This window comes from Ascidiella aspersa, chromosome 8, assembly GCF_963924565.1.
Source record: "Ascidiella aspersa chromosome 8, kaAscAspe10.2, whole genome shotgun sequence".
Classification (NCBI taxonomy): Eukaryota; Metazoa; Chordata; class Ascidiacea; order Phlebobranchia; family Ascidiidae; genus Ascidiella; species Ascidiella aspersa.
Genome location: NC_139454.1, coordinates 18,789,760 through 18,811,103, shown reverse-complemented (window position 1 = coordinate 18,811,103; position 21,344 = coordinate 18,789,760). Strand labels below are relative to the sequence as shown.

The window sequence follows — 21,344 nt, the reverse complement described above, 5'->3', positions numbered from 1 at the left end:
GACTCTATTCTAGAAACTAAAGTCGAGTCCGACTTTCAAGTCAAACTCTTGTTTAGAAAATAAAGACGCGTCCGACTTTCAAGCCAGACTCTTTTCTAAATAATAAAGTCGAGTCCGACTTTCAAGTCAGACTCTTTACTAGAAAAATAAAGTCGAGTCCGACTTTCAAGCCAGACTCTTTTCTAAATAATAAAGTCGAGTTCGAATCTTAAATCGAACTCTTGTTTAGAAACTAAAGTCGAGTCCGACTTTCAAGCCAGGCTCTTTTCTAAATAATAAAGTCGAGTTCGAATCTTAAATCGAACTCTTGTTTAGAAAATAAAGTCGAGTCCGACTTTGAAGCCAGACTCTTTTCTAAATAATAAAGTCTTGTCCGATTCTTAAGTCACAGACTCTTTATTAGAAAAATAAAGACGAGTCCGACTTTCAAGCCAGACTCTATTCTAAATAATAAAGTCTAGTCCGAATCTTAAGTCAGATTCTTTATTAGAAAAATAAAGTCGAGTCCGACTTTCAAGTCAACTCTTGTTTGGAAAATAAAGTCGAGTCCGACTCTTAAGTTAAACTCTATTCTAGAAAATAAAGTCATACTCAACTTTTACTTTAACCCACCATCGGGTTAATTGCAAGCCAAACGTACCGTTTATTAGTCAACTGAGCAAATCTGTCCTTCTGACGTCGTAGAACCCTCATATTAATATAACAGTAGGTGCTTTTGTGAAGGTGAAATAAGTCAGACGAATTCAAACTTTCGTTCAAGCAAGAAGAGTTTTGCTATTACATTAAAAAATGTTCTCTTTTTAATTGAAAGCTGAAGTCGGATTTTAAATAAACAAGTTGCCAATTTCGAGCAAATAAGCGCAACTATTTTTTTTTCACGCTTTATGCGACTAAACCTACATTGCATATATGCGCTAGAGTTTTTTGATAATAATTGTACTTTCTAGTGTTATGACGTCACGTTGGAATATAACTTTTAATCCCACCTCTCAACATTTTCATGGCCACCCAAACAACAATCTTGGCCCCTATACATAAAAGTATGGGATACAAGCCGTGTATGTTTTTAACTTGCTGTGTTTGTGTAATTCCAAATATGGTGGGCATGAGTCTAGAATAACACAAACATATCCCACCACTGCCGACTTCCTTACTCAGCTATAATCTTTATGTGGCCACTGTATACTTTATACCTTAACTGTACTTTTGTTCGACCACATTAGTTTTACAAGTTGGCGCATTTAAACTGTTTAATCGTATAGTGGCGGTTAAGCAAAGCTAAATGTTTAGATTCGTAGTTTTGTTGTCTTTGTTGTATGTCAATTTTAGACAACAGAAACAACTTTTCCATAAATTTGTAAGACAAACGCCTATTAACTAATAAGCTATATAACCGGGGTTGACAACTAATGTTGTAGTGACTTGGCAATGACCTGGCCGTTTTCAAATGAATTTACTTTACCTCAGTCCTTCCGTAAATTGAATTAACTTGACTTAATTCTATAGGGTCAAATAACTTGACTTGAATATGAGTCATTGAGTTAAATAGCTTGGGTTGAAATTAAATGTTTTTGTAAAACATTTTATCTTAAAAGTCCGCTATTTATCCCGATTGTTAAAAATTTGCTCCTTTGTTGTTTTTTGTTGTGACGTTACCGTACGAAGCGATTATGTGACGCAATCTCTCATAAAAGTGTCCTAACCCCCAGGGGGGACAAGTCCAAAGCCGATTTTCTCTGCAACGAATTTGACAACATCAAAAATTTTTGGCCAGTTTAAATGACGCTTGAACGGGCCAGAAACGACGGAAGAGTTGAAGAGTAAGCTGGGATCTGGTAATTTTTTTGGGGGAAGGCAATTTTTTAGCGATGACGTTACAAAATTACGTCATACGTCATCATGTGACGTCACAAAGTTACATCTAAAGGTTACGTCGTTAAAGTTCCTTTTTGAAACATCACACAGTTCGTTTATTTGGTTAGTTGTAGATTGGAGTAGTGTTATTTCAATGCAAAAGTTACAGAGATGTAATCGATTCGCGCAAAGCGAACAACGCCTTTATATCGTTTTATTTGTTTTTTTGTTAAAACTCTTATTATTGATGTTGCGATGAGACGCATGACGCCGTTGGGTATTAAATTGATTGTATCAAATTCAAGTAAGATATTTTAGCAACATAATTAGATTCGCACCTAGGGCGAAAATATTTTGCAATTTTTTTACTAAGTTAAACAGACAAAAATACACTTTTGGGGGTTGGCGATGTGACCCCTTCTTGGATTCGTCTTTGTTAAAGAGCTTTAAATAGGTCACCCAAAATAGACGCCCAGAGATACTCGTTGTTTGAAAATATTATTATCCATAAAACATATGTCCACAGCTTCCTAATACAGTTTTTGAAGCTCGGCTAGGTCTGAATCACCCATAGTATCCCATACCCGCCACTTATGGTTTTCTGGATATACGATTTTGAAAAATACTTCCATATTAATTTAAAATAAAAATTACCCACAACCTAGGCTTTTTTGTGTTATTATTTACCATAGAAAACGTTGACGCCATGTTTTGTGACAAAAATAATTTGTAGACAAAGTGAAAATAGACTTCTTTACCTATTGGTAGACGCTGCATTATGCCGAGGAAGAAACTTCGTGCTTTCAAGCACCAAGGTAAATCAAGCTATAGCCAAGTCAGCTTGAATTAATGGAGGTGGTAACTTGGCAAGTATTCCTGACGAAGCAACACAAAACCACCTCAGCACTCTCGCAACTATAGCAAGGTTGGAAACGGGTGGACTGGAGGTCTAAACGTCTGTAAGTATCAGAAAACAGCAATGTGCTAAAATAAATTTAAATGAAATTGACAATTTGTAAGTATATGGAAACGTCACTGTGACGTAACTGGTTGAATATTTTTAAAGCTAAATATACTTTTTATTTTTGCTTTACCAGACGCTTTTATCGGTGGGGAACGTGATGGAAACGACTTCAAGTGGCAAAGCGGAACAATATTTTTAACCTAATCAGGTATGGAAACAAATTAATATATTATATATTAGAAATGTATGGTAATATCGGATCGGATTGGAGCCGTTTCCCGATGTCAAATGATAGTATCGGTTCTGATCCGATACCGTATTTTGTACATTGCAGCCATGTTTTGTGATCTAACGCAGAGTTTCAATGGTAAATTTTATGGAAAATGTTACACTGAACATTGAACATAAATAGGCTTATTTTAAAATTAATTCGGTTTAATACCATAAAAATCATTTGGTATAGAATCAAATCATAAATTTTACTTATGCCAATGAAGGTCAAACCGAAACGGTGAGTCTGGTGTACTACATTCCGAATGCATCATCTAAAAAACTTCTTGCTCCCATTTTAAAAAGCAAAAACTTCCGTAGTGACATTTAACGACGTTATTTCCGAAAATGTAAGCAGAGGGATGGTGGTTGTAGTTGTACTAGAGTTAACGTCTCTTTGCTGAGCACTACCATCATTCCAGTTTACCCTGTAACCCGTCACACCGGTAACAGCCGTCCAAGTCACTTGTATTTGTGAAGATCCACCAGTTGTTGAAGGGGCTAATGTCAGGGAAGTCGTTTGCGTGGGATTGCCTGAGATTCAGGAGAAAGATTATCAATAATTATTGGTTAAAAAGGTACCGTGTTCACCTACAATACATGATTCCACTTTAATAAGAAAAGCTAGTAATTGAAAAGGTCAATTGCTTGGTGCTTTCACACTAAAAAGTTTCAATAGTTTGGGGCAATGGATTTTACTACTTAACTTTTGACAACATGTTTAAATCATAAATTATTATTCGCAATAGTATTTATGGTTATATTTGTCATTCCTAATGGTATACGTTTGTCGTTTCCTTTTAGAGTTACCCTGAAAATAATTAACATTACAGTTATTAATTTGTTCTGCTCCTAAAGTGTTTTCGGGAACCAGTGTCAGATAAAACGTTCAATGCTTTAAGCAGAGCTTGTATTACATTGTCTGCCTCTCGGAATCAAACTATACACCGAGTGCTTTTTGTATCACTCCAAACTGAAGCAAAATATTACCGTTTATGTTTCATAAATTAGGGCATTTTCGCCACCCTGTTGCTAAATACATTTTCTAAAGTTATACTTTAAAATGTTCGGTGGCTACTTATAAGAACGCTTATTTTATGCATAAGCGGAACTTCCATTTCTTAAATCCTTTTTGTTCCTACGATGGATTTTTTGTTTTGGTTTGAGACCCAATTATAAGGGGTATTATGGACTGCTTTGAGCCAGAGCAAAAGGGTTGACAATATTTTAAGGGGATCCGAAAGTACTGAAACTATAGTCCATCGTTGGAGCATAATGGTTAGAGGTTGTAGTAAGAAGTAGTAGGAATAACAAAGCCCATACAGAAGTGGGTTGTGTGGCTTATGACCAGGGCTTTGGAGCCGGAGCTCTACGTGAAATTTAAATGGAGCTGGAGGGAGCCGTTTAACATTTACGACTGCTCCAAAGCCCTGCTTATGACCACAATGAAATAATATTTATCGCAAATAAACGAACACCAATCAGTACTTACAAGTCCTTACGATACCTTCAATTATAATTCACCTCCATAACGTACGCGATCAGAACTCCACAAGTTAAAAGTTTATGAGACTGCTGGTTTTCACATAAATTGACATCACTTGAATACTTTACACTAAAGGCTGCAATTAAATTATGTGACAACACGCTTCAACACGATACAAAAATACAAGAAATTCTAAACATTGTAAAAAAGGCCCTGATTATAAGTATATTATCGTGAATCAAATTTGTATTTTTTTTATTTTGTACGGCTAAACTTTAAGAACGCACGGTACAGGCAGACATACAATTAGCTGCAGTAACGAACGGGCTCGTATCTAATAACTTCTAAAACGAACAAAAGTTACAGTTATATGAAAAACATAGAGTTGAATGGAAAAAAACTTTAATTGAGATAATAGTCGGATTAAATACGTAAAGACAAGGATTGTTGTTTTTACAACGTTAAAACGCGTTGGTTGGTATTAAAAGTAGGATACTTAAAGATGCCGAGGCTTGTGACCTATTTATAAATATTCAACCATAGCAGGGCTACAGTTAAACTTTGCAGGCGTCATACTGGCGTTACGACTTACATCCCACATAAAAGACGAACATTCTATATAAGAACAGCAGTTTTATATGGGAGTCTTATTTAAAAGAAGCCACAAATAAAAAGTTATAACATTTAACATTACATTTTAAACCATTTTTTTTCATCGTGACCAATTTTAATACCAAGGCATGACAAAAGCAAATTCGTTAATATTGTTGAACATTAATCTTCACACGTATTTTAAACGCATAAAGGAAAAACACAAGAAAAACACGGAATAATCACAAACACAATATTCGTTTGCGACTCGCTTGAAAAAAAAGTTCTTAAGTTTTTTTTATTCGCACGGTACAGGGCGCACGTCAGTGAAGCGATCACTTAAGATACTGTTTTTAAATGACTTGACTTAAGTCTTTTGGGAAAATTACTTTACTTGACTTAATCTTTTAGGCAAGTCTTTTGGAGAAATGGCTCGGGTTAAAATGAAGTGGTTTCATTAAGATTTTTACAAATTTTACTTTTTCTAAATGTGTGTTTTTTCCGGACCGTTTTAAGGAAATATGTCAGCCCAAACATGTGAAAACTCAAATTAAATCAAATAAGGTCGAGATTACTTGCATATTTGCGCACGAGTTTACTCTCGAAGAGCGGGTGCTTATAAGTTAGGTTGTTTTATGACGTCACCTTTTAATTTGAGAGGTTTTGCGGACCATCGAAATTTTTAAAGTGGCAATGCGGCCCATTCTGCTAAAAGGTTGGACATCCCTGGCTTAGGGACTGCATTGCACTTAGTTCACGTTCTAATTCCGACGGGGGCTGAAAAGTCGAATAACGCCGCACATGAGCGTAATGGCCAAGGGAACAAGGATCCCGGCAAAGTACGTTAGACGGAAGAAGTTCCACACGCTTTGGTCGTCCACTCTCACCAATAGGAAAGCTGATATGAAGTAATGGTGGCCGAACGTCTTGAAGAAAATCAAGTGAAAGCTGAAAATACGAGACCTAATTATATTTAACATTTAATTTAAGTTTAAAAAAACATCTGCATTGACCACTACTGACATAAGGAAGTCTTTTTTTTAGTACAAAATGTACTGCGATACGACACAAATGACGTCATTACCATTGCCAACTAACAAAGATTGTTATAATTAATAGGTGCAATGGTATTGATTTTCTTGTTTTTTGTCTACATTTTATGTTCTTTAAGCTTACTTTTTTACGTTCTTTGTAAATCAGGGGTGACGAACCTATTTGCTGTCGCGGGCCACTTTGTCAGTTACCGTGCAGTAAGCGGGCCACACAACTTTTCACTCATACTATAAAACCTGTTAAAATCATAAACAATTGTTTATTAAACGAAACTAATCAAAACCCATGCGAACCATACAGCTGACATTATTTAGCGCAATATTGAAAGATGAAATAATAAAAAACAACAAATAAACATTTAATGGAATTGTTTGCTCAATGAGAAATTTGGAAACATTTTTGCTTTACTAAGCGCTTGATATTAGGACGAACTGTCGATGTGGCAACTCTCAACTGCATACTAAGATTTTCGTCTGTTAGCCTTGACCTGTAACGACTTTTTGTGAAGTTCATTTTAGAAAAAAATTGTTCGCATAGATATTTGCTTCCAAAAACAGATGACCATTTGAGTGCGCTAGCTCTTAATTTGAGTGCGCTAGCTCTTAAGTTTGGAAACTCTTCCTTTGTCACATAAACGCGATAAAATTCAAGCAACGGCTTGTTTAAATACATAGCCTTCAGCGTGTCATCACTTTGTAGTTTTATGAGTTCGATTTGAAGCTCAGAGGGTGCAGAAGCAGATTTTACATTGAAGGGGATAGAAAAGATGTCAAGTGCTAACTGTTTGCTTTTGATATCCTGAAATCTAGCATTAAAGCTTTCCAATAGAATAGAACATTCCAAAGCAAATTGGGCATAAGAGGTTGGATCGTATTTTTTCAAGGTGGGAAAATGAGTGCAATCGTTGTCTTTCAACTGATTTCCCCAGAGGCTCAGCATTGACGTGAAAGATTTGATCTTAGAAAACATCAAGTGCAGTAGTTGATCTGGTCCAAGTCGTTTAAATATTTTGTGATATCTACCATAAATCCTAAGTCGCACAACCAGTTTTTATCTCCAAGCTCAGTCAAAGGACATTTCTTCAAACTTCTAAACTCAATAATTTCTGGCAAAAGAGAATGAAAGCGTCCAAGCATATTCCCACAAATTGTCCAACGAACAGCACAGAAGTAAAGAAGATCATCATCATAATCAGCGTCAAAGTCTTTGAGAACTTGCTTGAATATGCGGTGGTTTAGGTCTCTTTTTTTAGTATAGTTAATACAGCCTGTAACCACCGATATTACATGATCAAACTTCACAGATTTTGCACAGAGGCTTTGCTGGTGATCAATACAATGAAAAAATACCAACTTATCATTACTAATTCCTCTTGCATCCACTTCCTTCTTCAACAAAGATACCATCCGTTTATGTTTTCCGACCATAGCTGGTGCGCCATCAGTAGCAACACCATACAGCTTATCTAACGGCAGATTGAACTTGTTTAGGGCTTGAAGGAGTTTTTGAAGCACATCTTCTCCGCGAGTAGTTTCGTGCATTGATTCAAGAGACAGCAAGTTTTCATCAATTTGAAAATCTGATGTAATGCCTCGAAAATATATTGCCACCTGCGCAGTATTCTTGGTGTCCGTTGTTTCATCGAGACAGACGGAGAAGTTTACGAAATTCTCATCTCATTTTTTGAGATTATCTTCGATGTCTTGACCCATTTCTTTTATGCGTAAACAAATAGTGGGTCGGGAAAAACTCAGCTTCTGGTACAAATGAACTGACTTGGGAGCCAACTTTTCAGCAGCTTTAACAAGTATTTCCTTGGCCCATGCCCCATCTTCATACGGCTTAAGCTTTTTAGCGATCAATTCAGACACTTCATAGCTCACAGTGAGAACATCGTCATTTGTACTGCAAAAGGAAGTCGTGACATTTTGTGGTGCGTACAAACCGTTTTTTAATTCATCTATTTTCATTTTTCTGATATCTCCATCGAAGTTTTTAAGCTCAGGATGGTTGGTCTCGTAGTGACGCTTTAAATGTTCTTTTTTCATAACTCTAGCGACCTTTTGCACTTTAAACAGCACGGCTTTCCTGCTTTCTCGATAAAGAAAAACATGTCTGTCCATTCTTTTTGAAATAACCTTCTTTTATCTACAATCTTTCTTTTCTTTGCTGAAGACATCGAAATAAACGGCAATTTTTGCTTAAAAAAACAGAATGACGAATAACATCTTATAAAACCTTTAAATAAAACTGCAAGCTTGTGTATTCAATACCTGTAAGGCAAGCTAAGCTTACTTACACTCAACTAGTTACCACTACATTGTATTGAAGCAGCAACAGGCTCATTGTGTTAAAATAGTATATTTTATGACACAACAATGAATAAACAGTTGAATCCTGAATGAAGTGATGGTTACTGTATGGATTTAAACAACAGTGCATGATATACGCGTTATTCGGCTATCGGCTTTTGATATCACATCGCAAAGAGTAGAAGCGGGTCAAAGAAACTTTAAGACTGGCTTCTCACCGGAATGCTTCGCGGGCCACAAAAAATTCTTTTGCGGGCCACGTGTTCGTCACCCCAGTTGTAAATGGACGTATTTGTATAATTTTAAATAAAGGAATCAGCTGGCACTGTATACAAACAAATTGTATTGAATTCTTGAAAAACTTTCGCACAACCGTGCTTCATAAGGTTAAAGTATATTTACGTTCTTAAGCTTACTTATCTCCTTTAATGTAAATATTTCTGTAAAATTCTTCTTTGAAAGCAGAAAACTATACATTAGATCGCAAACCATGGTTGCAATGTTCAAGTCTGTTTACCTTCGAGTCTGCGCTAATACCTCCCAGTTTCCTAGTAGTATCGATATGATACTAACAAGACATTTTATAAATGCCAACGACTAATTTAGTAAGACAACATATATAGTCGCAATATTTTCAAGAGCTGTATGGCCCACTTAAAAAAGTCTTGTGGCCAACAGTTTGGAGACCACTGGCCTAACTGATATCTTTTTTTGGCGTATGATTTCACAAATTGGCGCTAATCTTTGCCGCTAAGTCACAGACAAGTCCAGCCATGTTTCAAGGTGCGGCTTTGAGTGTTATTTAAACCGGGGACATAATCAAGTAGTGTTTTAACGACTTTAGCAAGCTCTGATAGATAAAATCATTTATAAGGAGTCTCAAAGATCTTATTATAGTCCCCCTCAACATAAGGCATAACACTAGTCTAGAACACTTACGCCAAGTACAGTCGTTTCTTCCAGTATCCAGAGATGCAGTTTTGCTGCACAGATATGCAAGCTTCGTCCATTGCCATTACGAATGGCAACTGCAACATCACCCAAAAGAATCCAGGGGTTAGACCGTGCCAAAGGGCGCTCACAAAAAACACCAACAAAAATCTAAACCACAAGATAAAAATATTAATTGTGATATTGCTTTACGAGGCTTAGATAGGGCTACAATATTTTCAGCACCCAAATTTAAGGACATTTTTTGCCTGCAAGTAAAACAAAAGTACAATTGTGGGGCGCCCCCTGTTGAGAACCTCTGCTATAGACTAACTAGACTAGCTTCTGTAAAAAATAAGAACATAGCCTGTCGTACAGTAACACTGATAGTAGGCTAAGCCTACAAAACACACCATGCTTTATTATTATTGGGCCTTTTTAAATGTGAGGTTCTGTTGCCATTTTTCGGTCGCACTTTTATAATAACAATCAAGAAGGTAGAGCTGGTAGAGCATTTTTTTACTAGTTTTAAACCAGCTATTCGGCATGTTTCATGGCTACAGTATTTTTTGGAAATAAGTACAACGTCTCGCCTAAAAGTCTTGTTAAAAGTATAAGCAACTAATTTGAAATGCGAAAAAAAGAGGGCATTCGGGCATTTTTGAGCGTCCTCGGAGGACCATTCAGTTTTCTTGAGAAAAGAGGACAAATCCGTCTAAAAAAGAGGACATATGGTAGGCCTAGCATAGTGCATACTGTAAAGGAGTTCTTCCGGTAAGCATTTGTTTGACTGGCGTTTCAGCAACCTATCCAGGATGCCTTCATCAGGGAATGTAACAACATTTGTGTCGTTTTATTTTGTGTGGTGTTGTTATATACATAGATAAAGGCATCCTGGATATAGGTAGCCGACACGTCGGTAAACAAATAAATACCAGAATAACTTATTTTCACTTTAAAAATAATATTGTTAAGGTTTATACCAGAAACCAACAAATTACGTCCCAACGGTTTAATTCTTCCGGCTTTATGTGATCCTAATATTCAGTTGTTTATATGTTAACAGGCAAATCGTTTGTTGAATACAAAACTAAGTTAAGTTCTGAAAAAATAACATAACGGCAATTTCATAAGAGCTCGATATAAATTTTGACGAACTTTTACATTATAAAAATGAGAAAAACAACCGGATAAAAAACAGTAATGTAATAGTTTCCGAAAGTGGTCACCAAACTACGGCCAGCTGGGTCAAATACCGCGACATATTCCCTTAATTAACATGAAGTATATTTAAAATGTTGTTTTAAACTAAATTTTGATGAAATTGTAAACTGTACGACAATTTATTAATGCTCACCACATTTATCACTGCATGTTTTTTTAATTTCCTTCGTATAGCGTTAATTATGCTAGTAAATTTAGACACAAATTTTAATATCCAGCCCGCAATTGTAAATCCTTACACTTATCCCGTCCGCAATTGCCTGACCTTATAGTTATCTAGCCCGATATGGTCATACCTTATATTTATCCGGCCCGCGGTGGCCAGACCTTACAGTCATCCGGCCCGCGATGGTCATACCTTATAGTTGTTATCCGGCCCGAGATGGTCATACCTTATATTTATCCGGCCCGCGGTGGCCAGACCTTACAGTCATCCGGCCCGCGATGGTCATACCTTATAGTTGTTATCCGGCCCGCGGTGGCCAGATCTTACAGTTATCCGGCGATGGTCATACCTTATAGTTGTTATCCGGCCCGAGATGGTCAGATCTTACAGTTATCCGGCCCGAGATGGTTATACCTTATATTTATGCGGCCCGCGGTGGCCAGACCTTACAGTCATCCGGCCCGCGATGGTCAGATCTTATAGTTGTTATCCGGCCCGAGATGGTCAGATCTTACAGTTATCCGGCCCGCGATGGTCATACCTTATAGTTGTTATCCGGCCCGAGATGGTCATACCTTAAATTTATCCGGCCCGCGGTGGCCAGACCTTACAGTCATCCGGCCCGCGATGGTCATACCTTATAGTTGTTATCCGGCCCGAGATGGTCAGATCTTACAGTTATCCGGCCCGAGATGGTCATACCTTATATTTATCCGGCCCGCGGTGGCCAGACCTTACAGTCATCCGGCCCGCGATGGTCATACCTTATAGTTGTTATCCGGCCCGAGATGGTCAGATCTTACAGTTATCCGGCCCGAGATGGTCATACCTCTTATATTTATCCGGCCCGCGGTGGCCAGACCTTACAGTCATCCGGCCCGCGATGGTCATACCTTATAGTTGTTATCCGGCCCGAGATGGTCATACCTTATATTTATCCGGCCCGCGGTGGCCAGACCTTACAGTCATCCGGCCCGCGATGGTCATACCTTATAGTTGTTATCCGTCCCGAGATGGTCAGATCTTACAGTAGTTATCCGGTCCGCGGTGGCCAGACCTTGCAGTTATCCGGCCCGAGATGGTCATACCTTATATTTATCCGGCCCGCGGTGGCCAGACCTTACAGTTATGCTACCCTTTGTGAAAAAAATTGCTGACCCCTGGTTGAGGGTTAACAACTTTTTGCCCGTTTCACAATACCTCAAAAGTTTCATGCGTCTAGGAATCAGGTCACTTCTGTAGACGAAATGTACCAGCCACCATTGCACACACATGTTCCAGTACTGGATAGAGCGGCTAAACGAAGGGTTAAGCAATTCCATCGGTTCGATGTTTCTCACCGTCGTGAAATCCATTTCTTCTTCGCTATCACAAAGGCTTTCATTTTGCTTCGGCTTTCTGTGTTTGAGAAAAAGAAACAAGTGGCACTTATGATTAAAGTGCGAATCTACGACAATTTGTTAATATTCCAATATCTTCTTCATACTTCAGTGTTGTAAAACCCCAGTCAAGTCAAGTCGTTTCAAAAATGGAAATACAAGTTCCAGTCTAAGCATTTTTTATAATAAAGTTGGGTTATTTAGCTTAAGTTTGCATATAAAACAATTTGCTTGCTATACGTTGCGTTTTGTGTTATTTTTAGTTGGATTACTGATTATAGTCGAATAAGTTTACCAAATCAAGTCATTTAAAAACTGCGATCAAGGTTTTTGTAGTAGCCTATAACTCTCTTCTATAGAGTAATTACTTGCGAGTAATGGAGTCACTACATATACTTAACAAGCCAAGTTTTTCATTTCATTTTTATCAACAGCTTTGTCTGTAAATAGCGGTAAAGACTCTTTTACAAATGCAAGATTTATTGACGATTTAAGTCGTGTTCTACTTTGGTTATCAGCTTAGTTTGTGCCTGAAACTACAACAAAAGTGGGAACAGTTATGGGCACAGAAAACACAACGCGAATTTCCATAAACGAGTATACCAAACTTGCATTTAAGAGAAAGGGTTTGTCATACTACCTGAATTCCACAGTTGGTCCTTGCATAGGCTGTGGATTGCTGCTTGCCGGATACGTCCCCAGACCAATAACGGTGCATATGAGTTCAGAGAAAAGCCAGGCAGTGGCAAACAAAGTTTGGTAATGAAGACCAACCAGATAAACGTAGAGTAGTCTGAAAAAGTAAACGAGTATTGTTTATTTTCTGTTCACGCAAGAAAAATCATGCGCGATAAGGTCCGGAGCAGCGGATTAGCAATAATAAATAAAGGGACCTAAACGGCCAGAAGATATGACAAAAAAAAATTCTAGCCCACACATTAGGCCTACAAACCCCTAAACCTAACCCAACGCAGAGGCAAGCAAACCCGTCCGGGGTCAAAACAACAGTGCCTCAGGTAGCGAAACTGCCGGTGCCAGACAAACGGCCCCCAATCGTCGCATGCCCTCTACCTACCAGTTTTTGGTGTTTTGTTAGGCCATTTAGGTTTTGTTCTTTTCTTGTTTTTGACTTATTCTTACAGGTTAGGTATTATGTTCCCTCGGTAAAAAACTTCTAAGATAATTCCAAGATATAGTTAATGAGCGCTTTAAGCATAACTAATTCTTGGCCCAATTTAAACTTTTATTTTTATTTTTTTTGGCTATCTATTTAAGTTCGACTACAGGGGAAACTAATACGTGTTTGCCAGGCAAAATAGTCTTTAGAAAGATTTTACTGCTTTTACTATCCCAACATTGTTTTTAGATACAGTATCTCTGATTTAATTTGGAATTGACTTGCTTTAGCAATGACCTGTACTGTAACTCAAGTCATTTCAAAAAATAATTGTTCACGGCCAGGGGCTCGCAGTCGAACTCTAACATCGACGGAGTCGGTTTGTTTTGCTGGAGTTGGACTCGGGAATCGAGTAAGACTGCGTAAAACTACCCGAGTCCCGAGTCCGTTTTTTTCGTTACGTAAATAGGTGGAATACAGGCTGCAGAGTCGGAGCCGGACTCGGGACACGACGAAATCGCAAATTTTTGGGAGTCGGAATCTGGACTCGGTTATTTTTAACCGACTTAACAGCCCTGTCCACACACAACACGGCTATCAGATGTACTTGTGCCCTATAGTCAGTCACCTGGTTAAAAGTGGATCGGTGAAGAAACGCTGGCTGGTAAAGTATGTCCGGTACTGCATTAGGTAGAGAAAGGTCATCAAAATTAACAGAAACTTTAACAGGCAGTTTATGGCGCGCTTTCCCAGTGGTGCGTAGTTCTGCTGTTTCAGCATGTCGCTGTACGTCCTATACTTGCAAATAGGCCCTGCAGAAATACGTAACGGCTTATGATAATAGATAATAATGTCCGATACTTAACATTTCAATCCGATACCGATCTGACTTTTGTTACTGTCAAAAAATCGAACAAAAATGTTTTTTTTTACTAATCTTTTAACACTTTTAATTTTATCACAAACTTAAAATTTCGAAAAATACCCTTAATTTTTTTAAATAATTTTTTTTTTTGTAAAATTAAAACAAAAAACTATATAAATTTTTACAGCAAAAAACGCTTTGATTTGAATATATTTTAAAATGCGCTAGTACTTAATTTAAAAATTAAAAAAACAACGATTTAACTACCTGTAAAATATGGTTTATTCATTGAATTTCATTACAACAACAAAGTGAACTGCTTTAAATTATTCAAAGTTAAAATTATAGCCGATTATATTCCGTCAGATAAATAGCACTTTTGAAATGTCTTCTAGGTTTTGATGTTCGCAATAATGATCTAAAAATTTCCGAATATGCAACAAGACTTGAGCATATCGACTATTTAGGTCATTTAGCTTATTTTCAACCTAATCTTCTTTTTTTCAAAAAAAGTGTAAGATTTTGTGTAACACATACGTTTCAATCCTATATTGATATTTTAAACACGAAGAATCGCGATCCGATCTGATACCAATGACGTCATACCTATGCTTAAACAAATAAAATAGTTAAAATTAAAACGTTTTTTTTTCAGGTTGTGACGTCTAGATTTTCTGTGGTTCTAACAAATTTAATTACCATCAGTTGTTTTCCTATAATTTTTGTTGGATATAACAAGGTGACAATTGCTACTTTGGGTAACAAATCAGGACTAACATACATATATGAATTTCGTATCAGATCGGCACCGATAACACTCTAGTATCGGACGAGAACCGATACTAACATTTGACATAGGGTATCAGCGTCAATCCGGTATATTATTATCGGTCTTCAATAATGATAAGTAGTGTTGAAAAATTGTGATTTTAAAAACTTTTGAATCACATATATGTAATTTGTAAATTAGCCCAAGTCAGCCTCAAGTATGTGAAAAAATAAATGTCGTAATATATTTAAGAAATTTTATAGTTTCACCTGTAAAGAGGCCAAAGGGTTGGGTCATGTAGCAAATTAGGTCAAAAGTGCTAGGTTCCTTTTCAAGCGAAAGAACGCCGAAAGCACATTTACTCGGCGATTCATTATCCTTTTTTCCGCGTCGAAATTCTACGATTTCGTAGGTTACGACGATCATCTAAACACAAAATCCAACAATCAGGCTCGTATCAAGGAATTTTTTTTTGGGGGGGGGAGAGCCAAGACAATTGTTATTCAGAGATGACGTCACAAAGTTGCGTCGTACCGTGACGTAACAAACTTACATCTAAACCTGAAGTTGTAAAAAGTAACCTTATAAACGCCGCACAGTTCGTTAAGTTTGTTAAAGATTGGAAAGGTTTTACTTTTAATACAAATTATGAATCGCGCAAAGCGCCCAAAGCCTTTACATCGCGTTCAAGCCCAAATTATTTTTTTAGATGTTGCCATAGAGCGTATAACGCCTTTGGGTTAAAACGAATTTTATAAAAATGGACAACCATATGCTATTCCAAGTCAAGTCCCAGTCAGGGGGGAGTAAACTTCAAATCAAGACACTGACTTAAAAAGAAAATGTTAAACTATTAATTGGCAAATTCGTCCGATTATTTGAGCAATAATTCCACTAAAAATAACAAAAACCCTATAGCCTATACCGTATACTGCATTAAAATTGTTTCACGTACAAAAAAAAGGACAAATAACCCCATTTTATTTCCAAATATTGAATGAAAACGCTTAATTTTAACCTGAATTATTTGACAAAATGACTGACCTCCAAGTCAAGTCTTTTTGGTGACACGACTAAAATCATGTTCAAGTCAGATCATTTAAAAACAGTGACTTAAGTCACTACAACAATGTACTAGAGGGCACACATAAATCCATACTTTGAGCACGGCAAGCATCATTAATGATCTTCCAACCGAGTTTTCCGCTCTAGGAAGCCCCAAAGTTTCCGCCAAGTCGAAAAGCAACTTTACCGCGCAGCAGAACGCAAAAATCAGGCGCGGTGAATTTCTGTAAAAAAATAACCTCATAAAAAGCCAACATCAAAAATACTAAAATCAAAAATTAAAAACTTCTAAGTCTACAAGTAAATACAAGGGCAGGGATGTCCGATACCAAATGACGTCATTAATATAGTCAAACCAAAAATTAATAACCAAGAAGTCTACGAGTGGTTGAATCAACATCGGTAAGTCTACAAGTATATACAATGATTAATGATGCCCAGTAATTGATTTTTTAATCCAGAACCGATACCCGAAATTTTGGACGAAAGTATCGCGATCCTATCCGATACCAATGACGTCATTATTATGCCTGAACAAACAAAATAGATTTAATTAAACCGTTCGAAGGGTTTTAAGTCTAAATTTGTTATAGCAAGAAGAAGTTTAATTGCCAATAGTTGAAGGAAAAGTTATGCAGCAAATCATGGCTTAAATACCTATATTAATTGACTATCGGATCGGCACCGATACCACCCTATAGAATCGGACGAGTACCGATACTACAATTTGGCATCGGATATCAGCCCCGATTTTATATTATCGGGCAACCTTAGTTATAAAGAAAGACAAATTGTTAAGGTTTTAAATGCTGCCTACTTCTGTATGGTCTATGATATTCATTCTACGTCCCACTACAACAGGGGTCGCCAACGTTTTTCTAGTCGCTGGCCAAAAACAACCTCAGAAGGTCTATGCGGGCCGCACAAAATCTTAACTAAAAATTGTGTTATAAAAGTGTTAGAACAACTGTGAATCCGGCGAGCTTCGGATTGTTTTGCGCTTAAAAACGTGTTTAATAATATTTGAGAAAGCAGTAAAAAACGCGATAACTTCAATAGGTAAACTTGTTTAGTGTTTGTTAAGTCCGGTCGCACCTGGCGAGCAAAGCGAGCGCGTTTTTTTTGGTATGCTGGCATTTCTTTTAAATTTCTTACATGTTTTTATTACATTGCTGATAATAGTAAAATGTTAAAAAATATATGTGCAATATTTTTGAATACGTTTTCCGTTTGCCCGCGCCGCCCTTGTTTGTCAGGCTTTCACGGCGCAACGGTAAAGAAGCGTTAACACCTATAGGTCAGAACTAAACAACGGGAACTATAAAGATCATTCGCGCGAAGCGCGAAAATTCTTCGCCCCAAGGTAGTTAAAATTGTCAAAAATATGTGAAATGGACTCGTATCTAGTTTTTCAAAGAGGCGGTGGGCCGGATGAATTACACTGGCGGGCCGGATACGGCCCCCGCGGGCCGTAGGTTGCCGACCCCTGCACTACAACCTCCAGCCATTATTTCAAGAATTATTTTAAACGTTAAAAAAATGATACCTACTTCTGTATGTTCTTTGCTGTTCGTTTTAGTACAACCTCCAACCATTGTCTTAGGACTTATTTAAACGCTCATAAAATACTACCTACTGTACTTCCATATGCTCTGCTATTCATTCTTCATTTCAGCTCAACCTACTGTCATTAGTATCCAATTTGTGTTGATGTCATACTCACATGAAAGCGCTCTTGATGAGGCAACATGACCCGCCGACCATGACCGCGAAGTATATGACGTCAGTGCCGCAAGCAATCACGACCATGAAGCTTCCGATAATGAAAAATATTTCCTGTTTGTGCCGATGGATCGCAATACATCTGAAAGTTACGGCAACAAGAAAACAAACCAATAGGAGAACAACCTGCTGGACATGATTCGAAATCGCCATCTTGCTCTATGACAAAAAAACACATTGATAGCTCACCACAACTTACGTTTATGCAAGATTTGCAGTGTTGACTTAAGTCAATGTCAATGACTTGAATTAAGTGAACTTAAGTCGTTTTGGTAAAATGACTTGACTTAAGTCGTTTAGTCAAATGACTTGGCTTGGACTTAAGTCATCAAGTCAAATGACTAGGGTTAAAATGAAATGTTTTCATTTAACATTTTATTATAACATTAAGCTATTTATCTCAAGTTTTGCACGTAAAACGATTATATTGCTACATGTTGTTGTTTTAGATTTTTTAGTTAAAGGGTTGCCCATAATCGGACAAGTTTACCATTTTTTAAAGTTTATTGCTTTATTAGTCTATTAGTGGTTCGACTTGGAGATGACTTGCTCTAATCACGATTTGAAGATGATTTGACATGCTATTTTTTAAAAGGTATTTAAAGACTGGACTTGGACTTAAGTTATTTCAAAATGACTGGTTTACAACACACTGCTACAGCCTTTAGGTACGACAGTCTTATTGGCTTTAGCAACTTTTTTATCCTTGTAAAGGAAAACACCTGCGACTAAGACTCAAATTTATAGCATTATTACCAAAATATAACTCATTTGAAGAGCAATTAAACTTAGTAATTCGGCGCAGTATAACCTAAATCTAGTTGTTCCGCCAATGTAAATATCACTACAGTGCACAAAACTACATACAACTTTAACTTGTGATATTTAAACTGTGAAACAATAACAATGTACGCACGCTTCTTAATTTTAGGACAAATGGCTCTACATTTGCGTATCCTGTTTTCATTTCCTCTCGTGACACTGCGTGTCATTGTGATCTAGTTATTTTTTCATTTAAAGCATGTCGTACACCAGTTTGGCCGAAATTCGGGTTTGATATGGTTTCTATAGATTGCTGAACAAAAATCCGACTAAACTTTCAATACAAAGAGGAATGTTATAAAAACTAAAATAAAATAAAAAATGGCAGTGCAGTCAACACTTAGCACATACTGAAATATTTAAGTTTAATTATTTTGCTTCATGTGTGTACCGAAATGAATAAACAAATAAATATCAAGTTACACATGAAACACGATTTTTTTAAATTGTTGTTACATTTTTATATGCTCATTGGGCTCGTTTATACCGCTTTAGAGCAATGGTTCCCAAGCGCAGAATTCAAATATGACCAAATTAGACTGTTGTAAATTGTTCTATACTCAAATTAAATTCGTTCCATTCTTTATTGCACCATGAGCATTTATTTGTCGCCAAGTCACATTCTTTAACAAATGACTTTCAAGTGAATTTGTTTTCTGTTTACAAGTAAAGTTAAGTTTTTTATGTAAATATATTGCAACTGAATAGTTCTTTAGTGAACATTTTAAAATCTTTTCAAAGGATTGACTATATTTACAAAAAAATAACGTATCTTGGGTCACGATATGTTCACAAAATTAAAATTTGGTCAGACTTAAAAAACTCTTTAGCTTAGGGGTTATGTGTATAGTCCTTACAATTATAAGTACAGTTTTGGTGTCAAATTAACTTCTGTAGCTTTGCATGAAATCATTTAATATGAACAAAACACCGAGAGATTATTTGCTCTATTCAAATTCTACCATAAGATAGATTAATGTTTAGATTGATTTAATTTTCATGATTTTTGACCTAAGTTCAGTTGTAAATATTTTAAGAACTCCAGAGGTTATAACAACAAAATTATCACTTATAATTTATCTTGCCTGCCAAAACCTTTTTGAGTTTTTTCTGGCCTGTTACTATCAAAATTTCACCAACCTGTTATAACGATACGTTAGTTCCTTAGTGCAAAAAAATCTTGTCGTAGCGTTAATTCTTATAAATTCAACTTTGTAAAGTAAGTGACTTTTTTACAGAACTTTTGCTGAGTTGAACATTAAAGAAATAAAAGAAAAACTGAAATTGAAACCAAATACAGAGTTGGCCAAATCATATAGTTTGTTCAAGATTTTTTTAAAGAAGAGGTGTCCGATTTATGCAAATGCTAAAAAGTTTGAGGCTAAATTGTACATTCTTAGGGTCAGATATTTGATGTAATTTATTACATAAGTTTTATTTTCCAGAGCAAAACACTCTTTTTGAAAATATAGTTGAAGATGCACCAGCGACACCTTTTATTGTAGTGCTAGTAGGTAAAGTTTTTGCTAGTAATAATGTTGTTACAAAATCACTTTGCAAACATAACTAAATACTATATTTATATGAATTATATTGGTTGCGCTATGCCAGGGATGTCCAACCTGCTGCCCGCCTGAAATTTTTGTGCGGCCCACTAGTCGTTTTCACTCCCAAGTAGTAATAACTCTAAAGGTCAATACTTAATCTTGAAACTTAATAGGTTCTGCGTACATCGTTTTTCACGTAACAGTGCCAGACAATAGAAGGTGTGACATGCCTGTGTGATCAAATGTTGTTGTGGTACTGCTCATAAATGCTACAAAACAAATTATTAAGAGTAACAAAATATTTTATTATTTTGATCAATAAGGTTTTGAAGCGAAACAATTTGTGTAGGCTACGTGCTATACTGAACACCCTGTTGTTGACATAACCTTTTAATCTATTTGATGTCATGTCAAATATTTACATATTTATGTTTCTCTTTGAATATCATTGTTTAAGCAGATAATGTCGGATTTTTAACCTACAGTTAATTTTATCCGTTCTAAATTTCTTTGTTGATATATCGTCCCACTTTAATGAACTTAATTGTCGTCTTCACAGAAGGGGACAGTTGTTTGATTATGTGAAAGCTTTTCTAGTGGAAAAACAGATAAACAACAAAAACCTTACCTTTCGGTACTGATAACACTGGTCTACAAAAAAAAAATTGTCCGGTTTTGATTTTGTCAACTGATTCTAACTAATTTTGGGTCGGTAAATCCTTATCAACACAGATTTGCTCTATCACGTCAGGAGGTTTTTGTAGTAATGACCAATTTTACAACCCAACATTATGCTTTGACTACCCTAATAGGTTTGCGTGTGTGTTAAAGCTCTCTTAATGTTTGTCATATTAGTTTTGGAAAAGAAATACAACAAAATTAAGCCAGATTAGAGCACCCCTACCATTAAAAACACTCACGGTACCTTGAGAGTTTTGGCCTATTGAGCGACAAAGTTCCATTTCCTCTTATCTTCCACAAATTGATCAAAAAAATTTCACAAAATCCTAATCAGATTTAAATACACTAAGTATTCCTGTTTTTTTCTATTGGGATCCAAACAGCAATAACATTGGACTGTGTGTTCCTCTAAAAAGAGTTGTTTACCCCTATGACAGTAGAAAAGATCATTCTTCCACCTTGGGCTC

The 21,344-nt window shown here is 36.5% G+C and overlaps 1 protein-coding gene across 1 annotated transcript; it reads right to left on the bottom strand.

The window, feature by feature from the left end:
- Positions 1-3,501: 3,501 nt before the first annotated feature.
- Positions 3,502-17,854, bottom strand: LOC146136699 (membrane-bound acylglycerophosphatidylinositol O-acyltransferase mboat7-like). The gene is made up of 9 exons (XM_083396233.1): positions 17,769-17,854; positions 16,140-16,269; positions 15,250-15,406; positions 13,975-14,158; positions 12,870-13,022; positions 12,051-12,248; positions 9,470-9,631; positions 7,995-8,123; positions 3,502-3,622 (listed from the first exon to the last, which is right to left on the bottom strand). The coding sequence occupies exons 1-9, from the start codon at positions 17,852-17,854 to the stop codon at positions 3,502-3,504; spliced, it is 1,320 nt and encodes a 439-aa protein (XP_083252359.1).
- Between the last annotated feature and the right edge of the window lie 3,490 nt (positions 17,855-21,344).